Here is a 19778-nt window from a genome sequence, read left to right on the forward strand (position 1 = left end):
CCGGCCCGCCCGTGCCCCGCCCCTTCCGGCCCGCCCGTGCCCCGCCCGACAGACGAGGCGTTCCGGCTTAGCGACACTTTATTGTTTGCGGGGGACGGGGACGGCTCCGCCGCAGCGGCCGGGGACAGCGCTACAGCAGCCGCTGCAGCTCCTCGAAGTTGAGCAGGTTGTTGGCCGTCTCGGACCAGGCGGCGTGGGTCGCTCCGTCCATCTCGGAGGCGAGGCTGTTGCTGCTGTCCAGGGTGTGGTTGGTGCCCCCGATGGGCGCCCCGCAGTCGGGGCAGCGGCTCTGCTCCATCGCGCCCCCGCACTCCCCGATCACGTAGATGTGCCCGTTGCGGCACTTGAACCAGTGGCCGCGGGGACAGCCAATGGCTCCGACAATCTGCACCCGCTCAGCCTCAGAGATGCCCAGCCCGGAGCTGGGCAGGGCCGCGCTCAGCCTGGCCCAGGCCTTCTTCACCGCAGCCTCATCCTCCCCTGTGAATTTCTTTGTCTGTTCCAGGATCTTGCGCGTCCCCGCAATCTCTGCTGCGAGCGCTGGTGTGATCCGCGCACTCGCACCGTTGCATCTCGACAAGAGGCTCAGCAAGTAGGTCAGTCTCTGGAGCTCAGACTGCAGGTCAGAGAGCTCCTGTCCTGTGAAACTCAGGCGTGGTTTATCCAGCCACTCCTGGACTTCATCCAGCCGCTTTCTCAGGCCTTGCCTCTCGCTTGCATCAATTTTGCTTATAGAATCGGTTAGGTCCGCTATACGTTTGTAGAAGTTAAGCTGGTTCTCAATTAGCCCGATACTCTTTGTCGAGAGATCAGAAGCTTTTAGTTTATCTTCTAACATGAGGTACTTAACGGGTAGATTCCTCTGCAGAACAGCATTCCCCGTCAGTGCAGCCTGCAGTCTTTGTCTGCTAGACTCAATTTCCTGTGCTGGGCCTTGGATTTTCTCTTTCACCTTTTCTATCTCATCCAGACACCTTTTCACAGCAGTACCGTATCTCAAATTCTTTCTGATAGGTGTCTGACAGATAGGGCATACCTTAAGCTTAATGACATCATTATCTTCATCCATATAATGGTCAAGGCCCTGGGACTCAAAGACATGGCCACAGTCTTCAAGCTGTACAAATCGAGCATCTGCATCATCTTCAAAGCCAAAAAAGATCTGGGTGAGTTCCTCACGGTCACAAATAAGGCACTTCTGTGGGCATGGCTCTCCACACAATCCAACACAAGGATGACCACAGCGCAGCAGCTTAGCACACGGCACATCGCAGCGAGGCCTGTTGCACGGCTCAGAGCAAAGATTGGTGCACTGGTAGTGCTGGCACTGCCACTCACATGGCTCAGCACATGGAAAACAGAGCTCTCCACATTTCTTTTGACACTTGCTGTGGACGCAGTGGTTCTGACACGGCAGCTGACAGGGAGGACATTCTGTGGTACAGGGCTGCTGACACTTGTGAGCACAGACCAAGAAGCGCTTGCACGGGCTGTTACATGGCTTATGAAATCTCCCTTCAAAGCAGGTATGACAGGAACCTGAGCACACATGACCACACTCCAGTGTAGCAGAACACTTGGTCTTACATTCCACAGGCTTCCCACGTTTCATCTCCTCAGTGATCCAGCATTTAACTTTCTGCTTGTGGCCACATTTCAGGGTGACTGCGACCAGTTCGGGACACCACAGAGTGCATTCCTGCCCACATAATTTTTTGCACGTGTGCCCACAGTTCAACTTTTTCTGGCAAGGTTCTTGGCAAAGAAACTCACTGTCTGGAGTAGAACACGGCACCATCTGCAGGTGCCCACACTTTGAAATAGTCTTCTCTACTCTGACCATGCACGGGCCACAGGGCTCATAACACAACCGCATACAGCGGTGCCCATCTGCACAGAGCACCTTCTGACAAGGCTTCAGACACTGATATTCTTTGTGCTGTGTGTCATAGGGGTGACATGCCCTTGTGCAAACATGTCCGCAACTCAACCTGCATTCACAGGGACGACTACAGCCTCCTTCTGGGACTTTGCTGAAGTCTGCTGCTGTAGATACCAGCGTCTTGGTTTCAGGGTGGTTTTGACAGGAAAGCATCAATGAGGCACCAATGTGACCTTTCTCACGAAGGGTGTGAATGATCTTGCTCCAGAGAGGAACCTTGCCAAGCATTCTCATATTTCCAATGCAATACAGCCCTTTCTTAGCTCTGGATAATGCTACGCATATCCGATTAGGGATCTGTAAGAACCCAGTTCTCTCCTCTTTGTTGCTCCGCACAAGTGACAGCAGAATAATATCATTCTCCTCCCCCTGGTACTTGTCTACTACATGAACCTTCACACCTGCAAAGGTCTTGGCTGGCATGAGCTTACGCAGGCAGAAAAGCTGTCCAGTGTAAGTAGTGAGAATGGTGATCTGAGAAGGTAGATAGTCCTGACACAAGAAGTATTTGCACAGTTCCACTACAAACTGGGCCTCATGTGGGTTCTGATGGCTTTTCCCTTCCTGAATTTCTTGCTCAGGGAAGTCATGTTCCACAAAGAAGAGGTTAGATAAAACCCCCTGAAACAAGAGAAAGGAATATCAGACACAGTTCTAGCTTCTGTCACTGCAGCCTGTTCCCATGTCCCTGATTATCCACTGACGGGAGGACTCTTCAGGAGAGGACTGCAATATGCAGTTACTGCATGCTGAGGTGATTGCCTCCTGGATTTCCATAATGTGTTCATCAGACAGGAATTTAAACTTATTACTCACATTTCAGCCCATTAGTGACATTTCAGTATCCTAATATGAAGTCAGTTCCTGTGGATTATTTTATTCCCTATCTTTTCAGAGTTGTTTCTACTGTTCCTTTTCAGGTATAGAAAAGAGTGATTGCTTTATACTTTTAAGCTGAACAGATCTTGTTTGCAGATGTTGTGTATAGATAAAATGCCCAGAGAACCCAAGCAAGGAAGGCTCCGGTAATCAAGTCACCTACCTTACGCTGGAGTTTCACATATTATACTTCAAGTCTTTCATTTAAGATTTCTTCACAGCTTTTAAAATCCTACAATTCTTTTGGTCCCCCTTCCATTTTTCACCATTCTTTTAAAGTCCTCAGCACTGGATCCATTTCCAGTGTCCACCATCTCTAATGCCAGAAGAACTACAAATTACTTGCCTAATTCTCTAACACACACTTCCTTGATTCAGGTATATGTTTCAATAATTGTACTTGATCTAAGAATTTGAAATCCTTGAACACTGTATTTTACAGAAAGTCATTTTAGCCAGTAACAGGGGACAAAAGCAATTGCTTGGGTTGCCAAAAGCTCACCTTTATGTTCTCATACGTCAGGACAGAGGGATGGTTCTCCAGCTCCTGGTATATATGTGGACTGAGAAGCTGGGCAATTTCAGGACGCATGCGGTGCTGAAAAACAAAGCTGGATCAGTTCTGAGAAAGGTGCACCGTATATTTCCCCGTCCATATTCTATTGTTCCACTGTACGGACTGGCTGAATAGAGGACACGGGTGACTTTCCACTAAGAAGGGAGCACTGCCCAGTCCCCACCCGCCCCATTGCTGCCACCACCAGCAATTACAGGGGGGTAGCAGAGTATCTCCGATAAAGTAATTTGGCAAAGTTGTAATAAGAATGCTGGTTTCAGAGCAAATCTAAGAACATTGTTACAGACAACAAAAGCCAGCACCTCATCCTAACCACTACATGACCTCCTCCGGGTAGTTTTAATACAGGACTGCTGGAGGTAGAATTAACTTCTCCAGGCACCAAGGTAGATGATTATAGCAATTTAGCAGGAAGCAGCCTGAGAAGACTTGTGTTGTCAGTCTCCAGAGTTCTGGAAGTTTCAGATGCCACAATAAACCATGTTCACTGCACTAAAACATGTGGGAGCCACAGTGCTGCAGAGTAACAGAAATATACTGGAAGACTGAGGCAGTTTGGCAGCTCTTACTGTTCTTCTTGGGAATTAAATAGCACATTCTTTTCTTTTAGGCTGCCCTGAATAGAAATATAAACTTAAGTGTACTACAAACAACCTAAATGCAAATGCAATGGAGATTTTATAGCTCTTCCTCACTTGGTATTTCAGACAGACAAAGGGGAAATCGACTTTCACCAGCCGTTCAAAGAGGGAGACTTCCAGATTGAAGTTCTTGGCCAGGTCGTATACATTTGCACTAGGCCGCAGCTGAAAGAGAAGGGATAGGAGATCCATGTTTTAGCACTTTCCTATGTATTAGCAAGATTTTTCACTCATCTCTTTTTCTGTCACTGGTTCCCCATAGAAACGTCAGGCACTGGATTCCTGCAGAAGTGCCAGGTATCAAAGTCAGATATAGTCACAACTGAGGTGGATACAAGTACATGTAAAAATGCTTCAGTTAATGGAAAGACAGGTCCCACAGAAGCTCTACTCTAAAATTACAGGAGAAGGGCCCTGTGGTACCTGTGGAAGCTGGGGAGCAGTAAGTCCTGGCAACCTTTCACATATGGTGTTTGCTTAAAAGCTTCTAGTTCATTTGCACAACAATTAGAGGCACTACTCATGGATGTTACCTGCTGGTGGTCTCCAATGAGGATGAGATGCTGGCAAGCTTTACTCAGAGTAGTAATGGTGTGAGCCTCAAGCACCTCTGCTGCCTCTTCTACAATGACTATTCGCGGCTCTACTTTTTGCAAGATCTGACGGTATTTTGCAGCACCTGAGCAAGGACAGAAGATAAACCTTAGCAGAATATATTTACATAAAGAATTTTCAGGGAGGGGAGTTGGCTGTGTCCCATAAAAGACTGGGGTTCTTCCCAAGATTCCCCATTTTAAGACTCAGCTTTTTGAACTTTAAACCAGCACTGCACCAAGAATGGCTTCTACATTAAAAGTTACCAGGGAATGCAGGTGGGGTTAGAGTCCTATGCCTGCCTCGGGCCTTTCCCAAACCCCTCTTCAGACAAGAGATACCTACTTACTACATTGATCAACACATGTAAATAAACCTAAAATTGTCTCTCCAAACAGTCATATTGCAATGACCTATACACTCCCATCACCAGAAGGTGTTGTGGGGATAGCAGTGCAGATATTAGCTGTGCTTTACTCACGCACAAGAAGTGGAGCATTTCTATTAGAGGAATGCTGCTCGAGATGGAGGGAGTGCAAGAGTGCACAGAAACTGCTCATGCAGTTAACTGACAACTCACACAATAGCCACATTTGCCAAGGGAGTCAGGGATTAGGTACAGATTACAGATTAGGTACAGGCACAGATTAATGCAGAGCCTGACCAAGGCTCTCAAGCAGCATGTGATACTAATCTTGTGGAAACAAGGCCCTTTAACCATTACTGGATGCAGTGCAATACTGGTGTGCTTCCCAACTGCTGTGCACCTGTAGTTGTCATCCCCACAATTTGGGCCTCCTTGAGAATGCAGAGATCCTCCTGCAGCCTCAGTTCTGTCAGCCTTTCTGCTGCTGCCTGATACTGCTGCTCGTGCTGCAGAATCCTCTGTCGAATAGCCCGCTGATAGGTCTGCAGCCAAAGCCTGAGAAGAAAATGTCATTATCACACACAGCAAGGGACACAGGATAGTGATCCAGAAGTTCTGAGTGGATTCAGTTCAAAACTTCCTCTCTCTCTTTTGGGTGAGGGATTATTAGCTTATGTACTTAGTCCTGAACACACACAGTGGAGATGACAGCACTGCCTGTGCGATACAGGGAAGGTAAGAACAAGCATGTTCAAAGAAGGAGCTGAACAGTCACGGACAGAAACACTGTGGCTTGGCAGAATGAGTTTGCAAGCTGGAACAGTCCTAGGAAATGCCTGACAGACCCTGCAAAATAGCTCTGTCACCTGTAAAGCCTCCAGCGGGAGCTGAGGTCAAGTTGCCACAAATCCTGAATAGCCTTGGCTTCTAACTCTGTCATTGCACTCAGTTTACGGAGCTCAACCTTCATCTTCTGTTTCAGTTTCTTCCTCTGGGCAGCAGTTATCTGCAGAAAAAAAGCTCCCCAATAAGCAGTTACAGCACAAAGATTCTTCTGTGTTAGCATCCCCATGTTATTCTTTACACAGTCAAGCACGGCCAGAGCATGCTAGTGCCCGCAGTTACCTCCCACTCCATAGTCTTGTGTTGTCGTTGAGCTGTTCCTTCTTGGTCCTCCAGCTTCATAGCCAACAGCATGCTGGCTAGTTCATGAACAGCTCTGTGCTCTTCCTCCTTCCTTCCCTGAGGCTTTGCTGCCTCTTCATCCTCAATCACTCTGTCAGCTTGAATCAGGTCAGCCTCCTCTGCGATCTCCAAAAGCTCCTCTTCTGCTCCACCTTCCCAGTCTCTCTCTCTCTCCTGCTGGCCACCTGTGAGAGTCACCAGTCACATGCAGTAAGCCACAGCCACTCCAGCAGAATCACAGTGCAGTACTCAGCACTATGTGGAAATTAACATTAATCTTCTTTCTACAGCCTTACAGAATCATGCAACTTTCAGTGTCTGTGAAGCAGCAGTGTCTCTCTTCTGGTACACAGCACTGCTTAAAAAAATTCTCTATGGTTGCGTTTGCTTCTTTTTACCTGGATTGTCAGCCCCTGTGTTCTCTGCCGCAGTCTGGGTGAAGACAGTTACACCAAGGCCCAGCCACTCCAGAATCATTGAGTGTTTTGAAGCACTGTAGTGAAATTCCTCATCATCCTAATAAAAGGAAAGTCAAATCAGCCAGGCCTATTACACTTCAGAGTCTTAGGATGATGCCAAAGCAGTTTAAGAGGCTTTCATTTGGGCATTTGTATTGTTACGCTGATAAAGATCACTTAGCAACTCTAGTTTAAAGGAGCAAAATTTAAAGCCTCTGCCTGGTGTAGACTGCTGTCACAGCTTGCTATTCTCTCCTTCACTTTCCTAGTAGCCAAATAATGCCAAGAAGTGTGCTTGGGGGAACCTCAGACTTATTAGCAGAAAGGGCAGTAAGCGTACATTGGGACTGCTTGATCCAGAAGAAAGGGACCTCTCTTACCACACCATACATCAGACTGTTCCAGTGCTGGGGTGCAATGAATGCTTCCAAGTGGCGCTCATGCAGAACTCCGTATGTTGTGCACTCTAAGTGCTTTGCTCCTTCGAGGAGCTTCTGCTCAGCCTGTTTCATCTCACTGGTTATCTACGTGTAACAAAGAGAAAGGAGGCATCATCATACTCAGAGAAATAAACTTCAGAAACAGCAGGACAAGAAACTGATAAAGTGAACAAGGTCAGAAGAATTAAGAGTCTGACTTCAGTGTAAGACAAGGTGAAAGAACAGGTGTGGAGCATGTTTAGTTAACTCCTTCAGCCCACAGGAGACCCAGTCCCATCATCTCCAGTGAAGTCCACACATACATTCACATAGGCTCTGCGGAGATGCATTGGCAAGTTGTGTCGGAATCCACACTTCTTCCTCAGCTCCCTCAAGGTGAATTGCTTCAGGACCTCACTGTTACTTCTGCCTCCAACACGCACCATTCCATTCTTTTGGAATTTGTATATTCCTGGGAATGAAAGAGAAATATTAGTACTAAAGAGGCAAGCTCAGTTTTTTGCAGTAGGACAAGGGGTAGGGAGAACACCCTTTGTCTGAAGATGCTTCACTGGATTGGTCTGAGTGAAGTTTTCTTAGTGCATATGTCAATGGGGCTAGAGTCACTAGAAAAAGCCAAAAGGGCAGGTCATCATGCCAGAAGATGAGCAGACTAAGAGTTACACCTGATCCTCCATCAGACTTATCAGGTACTCTTACCTTCCAAGAACTGATCCAGTGCATGGTTAGTGTAGCAGACTATAAGGATGGGAGACTTCTGGACAGTGCTTTGCCACGCATGCTTGTTTGTCAAGAGAGCCTCAACAATCTTCAAACCCACATAAGTCTTCCCTGCAAAACAAGCTCAGAATCAGAAAAAGGTAATCCACCCTCTACGAGGTGCCTTGAAACACAGGAATCATCAAAACCAGATAGAAAACTTCCTTCTAGGTTGCAAGTCTGTGCCCAGAAAGCTGACCCCAGAAGCAACTAGTTTGCAAAATGTGATGAAATAGTATGACAGTGTCTTTCTGGCCTGTAGTTGGACAAGGCTATGCTTGACAAGAATGTTGTTTTCTGGTTAACACCCCGAATCTGGATCCAGGGCTTCCTCTGCCACTGCATCCCCCAGCCCACTCTGGCATTGGCTTCATACAAGAAATTTGGCTGCACATGAAACATCCACATACTAGTGGAATGCAAGCAGTAGTGCTCGTTGAGTTCAGGTACCATTTGAAGCTATTACAGTTAACCTTGTAATGTTTTATTCAGACAGGGGATCATGGCTGAACACTCCCAAGGTTCTAATGTGCTATAAAGACAAACAGGACAGCAAGAAGTACCATGTTATCAAAGATAGCTGAAAAGTTTTCAACCCAATACACGAGCAGAGCCAACAGCGCATGCAAGTAAGCCGGCAATGCACGACATCAGATATGGGTATTCGAGGATATTTTAATCTTCTTCTCCACAGCTCATGCTAACTGGGTTACTCAAGCATCAGTTAGGCATGGGACTAAAGCTCTGGAGACAGTACACCTGGCTTTCTCTGAAGTTAATCTCCCTAAATGGTGGAGTCAAGAAGAACTCCTTAAATGACAGAGAATTAAAGCAAATGTTTCTCACCAGTCCCAGGAGGTCCTTGGATAATAGCCAGCTCCTTGGTGAGTGCAAGACTCAATGCCTGCATCTGAGACTCATCTAAGCCCAAGGCTTCCATTGAAGGCCACTGCTTGGGATCTAGAACTTGGACACTTTGCATTCTCAAACCATCAGTGTGTGTCTCTTCATCTGGCAGGGGATCTTTCATCAAGGGTGCAAAGTTGTAGGCAGTATCCATTGTCAGGTATGCTGGGCTCTTCACCTGCGCATCACATTCCACAATGTACTTCTGGAATGGGATATCTTCTTCCTGGATCTCCTGTAACCCTTCTAGCACATGCCGGTAGGCCTCAAAGTAGGCAGTTGTCTCTACCATGAGGAAGGAGTCTGAGGGCTGAACCTCTGCCAGCAGTGCCTGGCTCTGTGCAGTAAAACATAGCTGCACAATCCCATTAGCAACCTCCTCATTATCACGATTAGAAACAGCAGCAAAAAGGCATGTCTCAAAGTGATCTTTGGACAAGCAGACCAAGGACCCATATAGTAACCGTTTGGAATTCTGCCATCGTACAAACTTCAGTGGCTTTACGTCAAACTGGACCTTGTAAACAATACCACTGGGGGAACAGAGAGGTCTAATAATCCGTGTGTCAAAGTAGATCCTGATATCATCAAATCTTTTTTTTCTCAAACCTTTGTCCTCAAAGCTCTGCAAAAGCTCCAGGATACCTTCCCTTAAAGGCCTTATGAAGTCTTCTCTCAAAAGACGGAAATGGGTGTCAAGATAAATGCTGGTGCTCTCATATCTTCCACTAACAATATTGGGACGTAGAAAGGGTTTCTCATCGTGGTGTATCTCATTATATGTCGGATAAAGGGTCATTGTACGATAGGTTTCTTCTTGACCATCAGTCTGAGGCTGCAGAAGAGTATAGTTATCAGCCCTCAGTGTGCCTTCACGTCTCTTCTCCTGCAGATGCTGCACGAGCATCTGGACTTTATTTAGATTGTTCTCTATTTCTTCTGTGATGTCCACACCAGACGCTCTCAGGGTATTTATGGATGCTGGCAAGACTGTCAAGAGAATGGAGATGTTCTGCACAGAGCTGGCTGGGAAAATACTGATCAGGTCCTGAAGAAGTGAAATGATGTTGCTAATGTGCACAGGGTACTGGTGACGTACAGCAGGAACTGCTTCTGTCATCATGTCAGACACATACTGCGGCAGACAAATCTTGAGAAAGTTGGACTCCTTCACCAGTCCAAGAAGCTGCTGGATACTCTGCCTGTCCATTCGGGAGCTGCATGCTTTCCGAAGCACCTGGCAAATGAGCTGAAGGAAATTGGGTTTCATAGCGGTTTGGGAAAGAAGTTCCTTCAAACCCAAACTGGAAGCAAGTGTGATGACAATTTCTGAAGGGTCTTTCTGGAGGAGACTTTCTAGGAATTTATAGCCAATCCTTTTGACTTGCTGAGGCTGCTTACTGAGCTGGGCACCACCTGGGGTAGGGTTCTGGTAGAAATGAGGATTCTCCTGAGGTTGCATCCTCTTTCCCCTGCCTTCATTTTCCTGACCATTCCTGAGCTCTCTAGCTCCTTCCTGGGCTTGTCCACCTTGATAGGTCCTTCTCCTACCTTCATTTTCCTGACCATTCCTGAGCTCTCTAGCTCCTTCCTGGGCTTGTCCACCTGGATAGGTCCTTCTCCTACCTTCATTTTCTTGCACATTCCAGGGTCCTCTAGCCCTCTCACGTGTTTGTCCATCTTGATACCTCCTTCCCCTTCCTTCATTTTCTTGTTCATTCCAGGGTCCTTTGGACCTCTCATGTACTTGTCCACCTTGATGCCTCACTCTCCTTCCCTCATTCTCCTGCTTGTTCCATTGTCCGGTGGCTCCGCTGTTGGCCTGCCCACCTTGGTTTCTCGGTTTATCATTGCCTGATCGAGGAACCCTCCCACGATCGCATCTCTCCTCTCTTTGCCCAGGTGGAAGAGTGTAGTCACTGGCTTTGGGGCTTGCCCCTAACTGAGCTGCCTGGCTTGACAGATTATTTGTTCTGTTTCTGCCTCTTCGTATAAAGCCAGTATCCAAATGATCTGTGTGCCCTTAAAAAAAATAAATAAATAAAAAGACACTGCTTAATTATAAATCAACCACATTAACACACTTCCCAACACCAACACATGAGCTGATATTCAGCATATTTTGGACATTTGGCATCAAGTTCGAAAACTACCATTATATTTGCTCCCAGACTTTCAAATTGGTGTTTCCTTTGTGCACCTTTTTCTCATGGCTAAAGAGAGCTGTACCTAGAGTTCACTTGAACTGTTAAGCCATGAAAACACTAAAAACCTAAACCTTTCTCCACAGAACAGAAAGCAAAATTAAGAAAGGCCAAAGGTGAAGCTTCCTGCCCAGAACAGGATTTCCTCAGGAGGCAGCTGTCACTGAAATAATGACAAAGGCAGCAGCAGCTGACTTTGACTGTACATAGCACAGTTAGAACACAGAAGCAGACAAAGTCCAGCCTCTCAGAGTAGCAGGAAGTGTAAACCATATAGCCTCTGTCACGCTGTTAACAGAACATTTAGGGAAGCGATGAAGACCAGCAGAAACAGTAAATGTACTAGCAGAAACAGCAAACAGATTACTGCATCGCCCCAACCAGACTCCGGGGCAAGTGAGGAAACGCTGGAATTTAGGCTTGAGAGGAAATTTCAGCATATACGGGCAGGGAAGGAGGGGGTCCCCCGGCACCAGCACCACCCCCAGGCCTTCCCCAGCCTTCTGCCCCGCATTCCCCGGGCAGCCCGCACCTCTCTCTGCAGCTCGGGGCCGACGGGACCAGGGCTTCTCGCCGGCACCCTCCATCGCTCGGCCCAGTAACTCCTCCTTGTCGCCTCGCAGCTCCCCGGGCACCGGCGGCTGCTCCGCTCCTGCACAAAACCAAGCGCTGTCGGGCTCGGCGCTGCTGCGCTCCCGCACGGCCCGGGAGCCGCCGGGCCCGCCCCGCCGCAAGTTTCACCTTCCAGTTCCCCGCAAAGCCCGCCCCGTCGAAAGTTTCACTTTCCAGTTCCTTGCAAAGCCCGCCCCGTCGACCCCGCCCTTCCCCGTCCCCGGCGGGCAGCGCCGCCCAGCCTCCCCCGGTCCCGGCGGGCAGCGCCCCGCACACGCTCAGAGCCCCAGCCCACTCCCGGGGAGCAGCACCCCCGCTTTCTCCCAGCCCCACTCCCGGCGGCATCGCCCCCTTCCCCCCCTGGCCCCGCGGGCAGCGTCCCCCGCCATCCCGGAGCCCCGGCCCGCTCCCAGGGAAGCAGCACCCCCGCCTTCCTCCGGCCCCGTCGGGCATCACTCGACCCCAGCCCCGCGCCCACCCCTGATCCCGGCGAGACGCGCCCGCTACAGCCCCTCGGTACCGGCCATCACCGCCGGGCAGCGAACCCCGCACACCACCTCTCGCCCCCGCTCCGGTACCGGCTGCCCCGGCGCTACCGCTTTCGGCTCCGCTCCGCCCAGGGGCGGGGCCAACCGCCGCCCCGCCCACAAGCGCCATTCCCCGCCCCCGGTCACGCGGCGGCGCACGGTTCCGGGGGGCACGGCCGGGCCATGCTGCAGCGCCTGGGGCTGGTGGGCACGATCGCCGAGGGGGACGCGGGGCCCGAAGACCCTGAGTCTGGGGGTTCTGAGGATGAGGAGGTGGGGCTGGGCAGGATTTCTTGCCTGGGCCGTGGCCGGGTCGGTGTGGGGGCTGGGTCGGGTCGCGCTGGGCCGAGGCGGCGCGGTCCCGTCCGGCCGTCCCACGGTTCTCATCGCTCGTGTTACCGCAGGAGCTGCGCCGGGCGCCGGGCCCCAGACGGCGGGGCCCCGCGGGCGGGGACTTCAGCGCTGCCTTCGTGTTCGGTGAGGCGGAGGCCGGCGGGGAAGGCACCTGGGCCGAGGCGCTGCGGCAGCTCCGCGGGAAGGTGAGGCCGGGCCTGGGGCCGGGCTGGGGCTGCGGCCTCCGCTCTGTCCCGGGCCCTCCTACAGCTCCACTCTCTCATTCCCCGCCCAGAGAGCAGCCACGACGCTGGATGAGAAGATTGAGAAAGTGAGGCAGAAAAGGAAGTTCCAGGTCAGGGTCTTTCTCGCTACTGAAAAGCCTGGTGTGGTGTGGGCTCCTGCCGCGCTCCCCCCCGCTCAGGGTGCTCAGAGCCCCGTCCAGCCTGGCCTGGGATGTCTCCAGGGATGGTTCATCCACCACCTCTCTGGCCAGCCTGGGCCAGGCTCTCACCACCCTCAGGGCCAACAATTCCTTCCTCATGTCCAGCCTGAATCTCCCTTCCTTTAGTTTAAAACCATCACCCCTTGTCCTATCGCAACAGGTCCCGCTGAAAAGTCTGTCCCCATCTTTTTAATGGGCCCCTTTTGAGCACCGAAAGGCCACACTAAGGTCTCCCTGGAGCTTCTGTTCTCCATCTGAACACTCCAACTCTCTCAGCCTGACCTCCCAGCAGAGCTGTTCCAGCCACAGATCATGTTGGTGGCTCCTCTGGCCCCTCTCCAGCAGGTCCATGTGTGTCCTGTGCTGAGGACCCAGAGCTGGACCAGCACTGCAGGGGGGTCTCAGCAGAGGGGACAATGCCCCCCCAAACCTGCTGCTCACGGGGCTGGGGACGACTGGCCTTTGGGCTGGGAGCACACGTGGTGGCTCTTGTCCAATTTTCATCACCTTGACTGGGTTTGCAGCCACACCTGTTTCATTGCCGAACTGATGAGAATGCAGAACTGTTAATACTTAAAGTCATGCAAAATCACAGATCCATGAATGGGCTCATAATAACGATAAACAAAAGCTCATTTTGTGAGCTCACTTTGTTTCTTTTTATTCCTTTCTTTTTAAAACTTTAAAAAAAGACATGTATTTTTCTAGGAAAGAGAAGCTAAACAAGCAAAAGTGAAAGATGAAGATGCGGAGACTGAGGATAATCAAACCAAAAAGGAAGGGTGTGAGGATTTTAGTAGGGATGAAGAACAAGAAGATGTGGAGTCTCAGTATTCATTGGATGACGAAACTATCTTCACAAAAGCAGGTATTAGCAGTACACAGAGAGATGGTCAGGAGCGAGAATCTGACAGACCGTTGGCTCACTGCAGAAGAATCTGTAGTGAAACCTTGCTGGTAGTGGACAAGAACTTCTTATTTTTGTTGTCTTTGTTCTGCAACATTCCTTCTGATGTTGGTCAAGCTTATTTTGAGCGGTAGCCACAGTACTTTAGTTGAACTTGTCCCTGAGGAAGGATATTTCCATGGTATTTTACTCCATTGCATGCCTGTACTTGTTTCTGAGGCCTCTCCCTCAATAACTCAGAGCAAAAGGTGTGAGAAGAAGGTAGTCACTATATCTCGTTGTGCTTGTTAATTTCTGTTGTATTTCTCCGTCTCTGCAGATACAGTCAAAGTGAAGGAACGGAAGAGATCGAAAAAGGGAGAAGTGGTGAGTGTTGCACAGAATGATACTGAGTCATTCTCCAGCATTTCTTCTGGAGGGATTTGACTTTGGTTAGAAAACTGTAGTTCAAACAAGATCCCAGAGCCCTTTGATAACATGTTGTGCTGCCACCTGTGTTGTTTTGTTGTTGTTACTGTTCCTAGGAAGCAGAGAACTTTTTTGAAGATGCCTCTCAATATGATGATAACTTGTCATTCCAGGACATGAATCTTTCACGACCTTTGCTAAAGGTATTTCCCTGGTTTAGTTATTACATATGTTACTCTGAAGAATGTTGTACAGCCTCCCCTCCACCAGTCAGATCTGTCAAACTCCTATTCAGCCTCTCTGAGGAGGAAACCATGTGCATGCTAGTGTGACAGTACTTTAGGAGCCTCTTAGGGCAACCTGTGCCAGCACTCAGTCACCCTCATGGCGAAAAAGTGTTTCAGGTTGTTCCCATTGCCGCTGGTCCTGTCACTGGGCACCACTGAACAGAGCCCGGCTTTGCCCTCTTTTCACCCTCCTTCAGGTGTTTATGTACATGGATAAGATCCTGCCGAAGTCTTCTCTAGGCCAGACAGTCCCAGTTCGTGTCAGTCTTTTCTCATGTCATAGAATCATTTAGGTTGGAAGAGACGTTTAAGATCATCAAGTCTGACCACTAACCTAGGTCTGCTAAGTCCACTCCTAAACCTTGTCCCTAAGTGCCATATCTAGATGTCTTTTAAATACCTCCAGGGATGGTGAGTCAACCCCTCTCTGGGGCAGCCCGTTCCAATGCTTGACAACCCTTTCAATGAAGGAATTTTTCCTTATGTCTCATCTTAACCTCCCCTGCTGCAACTTGTGGCCATTTCCTCTTGTCCTGCCGCTTATTACTTCGGAGAAGAGACCAACCCCCAATGGGTTGCTACAATGCCTTTCAGGTAGTTGTAGAGAGTGATAAGGTCTCCCCTCAGCCTCCTTTTCTCCAGACTAAACAACCCCAATTTCCTCAGCCGCTCCCCAGAAGACTTGTGCTTTAAACCCTCCACCAGCTTCATTGCTCTTCTTTGGACACACAATGTGTAAGGTGCTCCAGTCCCTTCATCATCTTTGTGGTTTAATAGCTGTATCTCCTTTGTAGGCAATCACAGCTCTTGGCTTCAAGCAACCAACCCCAATTCAGAAGGCTTGTATCCCGGTGGGTCTTCTGGGGAAGGATATTTGTGCCTGTGCTGCCACTGGGACAGGTATGGCGTTGAGCAGGGCACAGGAGATAACGAGAATTAGCTATTCACAATAACTGATAATAATTCTTGATTTTCTTCCTTAGGTAAAACAGCTGCCTTCATCTTGCCTGTCCTTGAGCGTCTGATTTACAAACCTCGTCAAGCTCCAATAACACGAGTATTGGTCCTAGTGCCAACACGAGAACTGGGTATTCAGGTGCACTCTGTTACAAAACAGTTGGCACAGTTCAGCAGTGTCACAACTTGCCTTGCCGTAGGTGAGTATTCAGTTGCTTATGTGAACTGTACAGCTCACAGAAAACTGCTATACAGAACTGGGAATTCTTTGTTGTAAAACTGGAGGCTGTACAGTTATTGCAGGTGTGCTTCTAGTAGGTGTGCTAAGGTTTAAAATCTCGCTTTCCAATACCGTGCTGTATTTTTTGTTTGTTGGCTTCTGAGGAAAAAAAAAGGTGGGATCACTTCTAATTGTGAATGTGTTATTAATCTGAGATGTTTTCTGTTCCTTGGGCAGTGTGCGCCCTGCTGAACCTGCTCAGGGAGTCAGCAGCCTCTGTTCACTCTTTCAGGCGGCCTGGATGTGAAGACTCAGGAAGCAGCTCTGCGCTCTGGGCCAGACATTCTTATTGCCACTCCTGGGCGACTGATTGACCATCTCCACAACTGCCCTTCTTTCCACCTGAGCAGTATTGAGGTGCTGATTTTGGATGAGGCAGACAGGTAGGCTAAGCAGGACAGCAGTAAAGAATGAGGTGGTAGTTTTCTGCTTTCCTTTTCCCAGGTTATAGGGTAGTCTTGGTTGCCCTGCCTTATGTAATATTTCTTAGCTTAGCCACCTTCCCTTGCTGTTTTTGTCCTGTGTAGGATGCTGGATGAATACTTTGAGGAACAGATGAAGGAAGTAATCAGGTTGTGCTCCAACCACCGTCAGACAATGCTTTTCTCTGCCACAATGACAGAGGAGGTAGGACAGGCTGCTGAAGGCAGAACGTTGGACAGAAGCTTCCCTAACCTTTTACCAGAGATTACGTGGACTTTTTTTTCTTAACCTGTTTTGGTAGGTCAAAGATTTGGCTTCTGTCTCCCTGAAAAATCCCGTCCGAATTTTCGTGAACAGCAACACGGATGTTGCCCCTTTCCTGCGGCAGGAATTTATCCGGATCAGACCCAACCGAGAGGGGGACCGTGAGGCCATTGTATCAGGTTAGTGACGAGCAAAGAAAAGCCGGAATCGGTAGGTGGCCACGAAGCAGGCTCCTGAGGGGACTCTCTTTCAGCTCTACTGACACGGACCTTCCCAGACCATGTGATGCTTTTCACCCAGACCAAGAAGCAAGCTCACCGCATGCACATCCTGCTGGGGCTGATGGGTCTGCGGGTCGGGGAGCTCCACGGGAACCTCTCCCAGGCACAGCGGCTGGAAGCGCTCAGGTATTAGCAGGCTTAGTTGGCAGTCACAGGCAAAAAAGAAGTTAGGGGTTGGAAGTTTCAGGGCAAAAGGGGACTGCTGTTACTAATTGCTAATGCATTTGCTGTCTCTGCTCAGGCGCTTTAAGGATGAGCAGATTGATATTCTGGTAGCTACAGATGTGGCTGCACGTGGACTTGATATTGAAGGTGTTAAAACAGTGAGTATTTATTTGCAGTGCTGAGCTTTTAATGAGTCCTTTAATGTTGTTCTCCCTACTAACGCTGTTTCTGTTACAGGTAATCAATTTTACCATGCCCAACACCACCAAACACTACGTTCATCGAGTGGGTCGGACAGCAAGAGCAGGCAGGGCTGGTCGTTCGGTTTCACTGGTGGGTGAGGAAGAGCGCAAGATGCTGAAGGAAATTGTGAAGACTGCCAAAACACCAGTGAAAGCCAGAATTCTCCCCCAAGGTATGTACTTTGCTGAGGTAAAAAGCAGGAGAGCAGTAGGTGGGGAGGATCATGGTACAGAGGGACACTAAAGGAAGTGCTGAAAAACAAGATGGACTTCACATGAGCTGCCTCTGAGGTCCACACACTATTATTTTCAGATGTCATACTAAAATTTCGAGAGAAGATTGAGAATCTAGAGAAAGATGTGTATGCAGTTCTGTGCTTGGAGCGTGAGGAACGTGAGATGCAGCAGTCAGAGGCTCAGGTAAGGGTGTTACTTTTAGAGGTTTTTTTTAACCTTTTCTTTAGGATCTGGAGTAGATATAGTGTGCAAGGAGGTTACTCCAATGTACTTAAGCTGCCTACTTTAGAAACTGAAGAGAGGGCTGTTTCTAAGCCACTATGAGGTCGCTTCTTGCCTGAATTATCGCAGATCAATAGGGCAAAGAAGCAGCTGGAGACAGGAAAACAAGAGACTGGGGGTGAGAGCTTGGAACGGAGCTGGTTCCAGACCCGTGAGGAGAGGAAGAAAGAGAAATGTGAGTCGCGATGCTGCTGCCTTGTTAAACGCCATAGTTGCAAACGGACTTTCTACTAAGAGGTTCTTCATTTTGTGTTTTTCTTTGTCTCTCTAGTGGCTAAAGCCCTGCAGGAGTTCGACTTGGCATTACGAGGCAAAAAGAAAAGGAAGAAATTTATGCAGGACAGACAGAAAAAAGTCCAAATGACGGTGAGTACATTTATGATCAAGTGGGACCCTGGGTGGACTGTCTTAGTTTTCCCTTAGCACAACCTCACATTGCTGTAAACTTGCATTTTAACACCTTCCAGCCAGAGGAGAGGTCGCAGTTTGAAATCTTGAAATCTCAAATGTATGCTGAGCGGTTGGCAAAAAGGAATCGCCGAGCAAAGCGCGCCAGAGCCTTGCCAGAAGAGGAGCCAGCAGCAGTGCCCGCAGGTGGAGACTTGTTTTACAGCTGACTTACCTTATGTCAGTCGCTTTTCATGTGTGCAGAGAATCATGGTCAGGCTAATTCTGTGCTTGAGGCTTCCGAGCTCTAGTAAACAAGATGATGCTGTGGCCTCTTTGCAGCCAGTGCTCTGACTGTTGTCTCTGTGTTAGGCCCCAAGCGGAAGAAGAAGCAGTCTGTGTTTGACGAAGAGCTCACCAACACAAGCAGGAAGGCTCTGAAGCAGTATCGTGCCGGGTAATGTCTCAGTAGTAATACATCAGTCCAGGCTTTAGTTGGTGGGGGTTTTTGCATCTCTGGACTTTGGGATAGTTTGATTTTGGGGGAAAAGGTGGGCAGAGCAGAGATTCTTGCAGGAATTACCTGTGCTATTGATGTACTTCGGTGTTTTTTGTCTTTACCTCCACCCCTCCCCTCTCTCTTAAAAAGACCATCATTTGAAGATAGAAAACGCTTGGGGATGGCCCAACATAGGAAAGGAGGAAACTTCAAATCCAAGTCCAGGTATAGCTCCCTTCACTTTCTTATTCATGGTTTATTGTTTTGGTTGGGGTTTGTTTTTTGTTGGTTTTGGGGTTTTTGTTGTTGTTTTGTTCCCCCCCCCCAGCTTTTCGCCATCTTATGATTGTTTAAAGGTCCTTGCTAAAAAGTCTGTTGGTTATGCAGTAGGTCACCCTCCTACTGCAGGTCTTGAACAGCACACTGCTGGCCTTGGGACGGCACTGCCCAGAAAATGCTCAGTGCTGTTCCTCCCCTGCCATTGAGAGCTCAGCTGATGCAATGTCATTTCAAATGTCTTATCTTTAAGGTACAAGAGAAAGTAAGAATTGTTGGCAATTACAAAACGGGTGATTTGGACAAAGCAGACGTTTCAGACGCTCTCTCAGGACCTGGATTTCTTTGTACTGCGAGGAGAAAACTTCAGTAAAATTGAGCAGTTTTTCTTCACATTCTGGAATAACTTTGGGATGTTCATTAATACCTGGTTGAAGAGTCTGTATGAAAACATCTTCAACAGCCCATGCAATAAAGGATTGATTTTTTTTTTTCTAACAAGTTTGTTGTTTTATAAGATAGCTAGAGCAACTGTTACATCTTTGTATTATACTTTTAGTACATGTAGGTGAAGTTGTCTTTAGTGTACAAACTGGAGAATGCTTATTGTTTTGTTGATGTACTTCCATTATCTTGAGTAATTAATATGGCTGAAAAGGATATCTATGGTTGAAAGCCTAATTCTAAAATACGGAAAGATTTTCAGGCTACCTGCCACAAAAGTGGCGTCAGAGGCAAGAGTGACAAGGAAGGGGGAGGTGGGGGTCAGACAGCTTTCTCCTAACTGAAAAGAAAGCAGCTGTAAAATGAGGCAAGAAGGGTAGACTACAACCAGAATGCAGGTGGTTTTACATTATTGTATGCAATTAATGATGGGTTTGCCCATCCTGGCTTTGCAGCTCCATTTATAAAGACAGAGCAGGTTTACAGCAGTAATGCAGAACATCAGAGACCACGATGCCTAGTTACAGGCACCACTGCACTTGCTCCACTCTGAGTAAAGCAGGGAGAATT

The 19778-nt window shown here is 48.6% G+C and overlaps 3 protein-coding genes across 6 annotated transcripts in view; 1 reads left to right on the forward strand and 2 right to left on the reverse strand.

Moving 5' to 3' along the window:
• Positions 1-19778, reverse strand: part of LOC309445868 (oxidative stress-responsive serine-rich protein 1-like) — a 174741-nt gene that overhangs the window by 117079 nt on the left and 37884 nt on the right. The window lies entirely within an intron of this gene.
• Positions 68-12172, reverse strand: ZNFX1 (zinc finger NFX1-type containing 1). Of its 3 annotated transcripts, none has more exons than XM_082065051.1 (14): positions 12085-12172; positions 11485-11604; positions 8689-10770; positions 7783-7914; positions 7386-7534; positions 7024-7167; positions 6584-6701; positions 6126-6370; positions 5867-6006; positions 5401-5555; positions 4573-4718; positions 4094-4204; positions 3324-3419; positions 68-2563 (listed from the first exon to the last, which is right to left on the reverse strand). In XM_082065051.1, exons 1-14 carry the CDS (start codon positions 12089-12091, stop codon positions 131-133), a joined length of 6078 nt encoding a protein of 2025 aa, XP_081921177.1. In that variant the 5' UTR covers positions 12092-12172; the 3' UTR covers positions 68-130. The 3 variants fall into 3 exon arrangements, with proteins under 3 accessions (XP_081921177.1, XP_081921178.1, XP_081921179.1); XM_082065052.1 differs by having other exon boundaries at positions 12143-12158; XM_082065053.1 differs by having other exon boundaries at positions 12122-12137.
• DDX27 (DEAD-box helicase 27) lies at positions 12233-19714 on the forward strand. Its single transcript, XM_082065054.1, has 21 exons — positions 12233-12364; positions 12496-12630; positions 12720-12779; positions 13578-13737; positions 14096-14142; positions 14301-14387; positions 15266-15371; positions 15455-15628; positions 15941-16091; positions 16236-16335; positions 16433-16574; positions 16649-16802; positions 16918-16999; positions 17079-17256; positions 17397-17503; positions 17672-17777; positions 17874-17968; positions 18070-18196; positions 18362-18446; positions 18639-18713; positions 19018-19714. The coding sequence occupies exons 1-21, from the start codon at positions 12275-12277 to the stop codon at positions 19031-19033; spliced, it is 2277 nt and encodes a 758-aa protein (XP_081921180.1). The 5' UTR covers positions 12233-12274; the 3' UTR covers positions 19034-19714.

The sequence above is a fragment of the Streptopelia decaocto genome (genome assembly GCF_964273445.1).
Source record: "Streptopelia decaocto genome assembly, chromosome: 14".
NCBI lineage: Eukaryota > Metazoa > Chordata > Aves > Columbiformes > Columbidae > Streptopelia > Streptopelia decaocto.

What these genes read in the sequence shown, in the direction of transcription:
- DDX27 (XM_082065054.1), top strand. Translation starts at nt 12,275, where the DNA reads ATGCTGCAGCGCCTGGGGCTGGTGGGCACGATCGCCGAGGGGGACGCG. An exon ending in CACAACTTGCCTTGCCGTAG is followed by an intron (nt 15,629 to 15,940) that starts GTGAGTATTCAG and finishes TCACTCTTTCAG; the next exon opens with GCGGCCTGGATGTGAAGACT. An exon ending in CCGTGAGGCCATTGTATCAG is followed by an intron (nt 16,575 to 16,648) that starts GTTAGTGACGAG and finishes ACTCTCTTTCAG; the next exon opens with CTCTACTGACACGGACCTTC.
- ZNFX1 (XM_082065051.1), bottom strand. An exon ending in CACAGGGGCTGACAATCCAG is followed by an intron (nt 6,371 to 6,583) that starts GTAAAAAGAAGC and finishes TGACTCTCACAG; the next exon opens with GTGGCCAGCAGGAGAGAGAG. An exon ending in ACAAGACTATGGAGTGGGAG is followed by an intron (nt 6,007 to 6,125) that starts GTAACTGCGGGC and finishes TTTTTTCTGCAG; the next exon opens with ATAACTGCTGCCCAGAGGAA.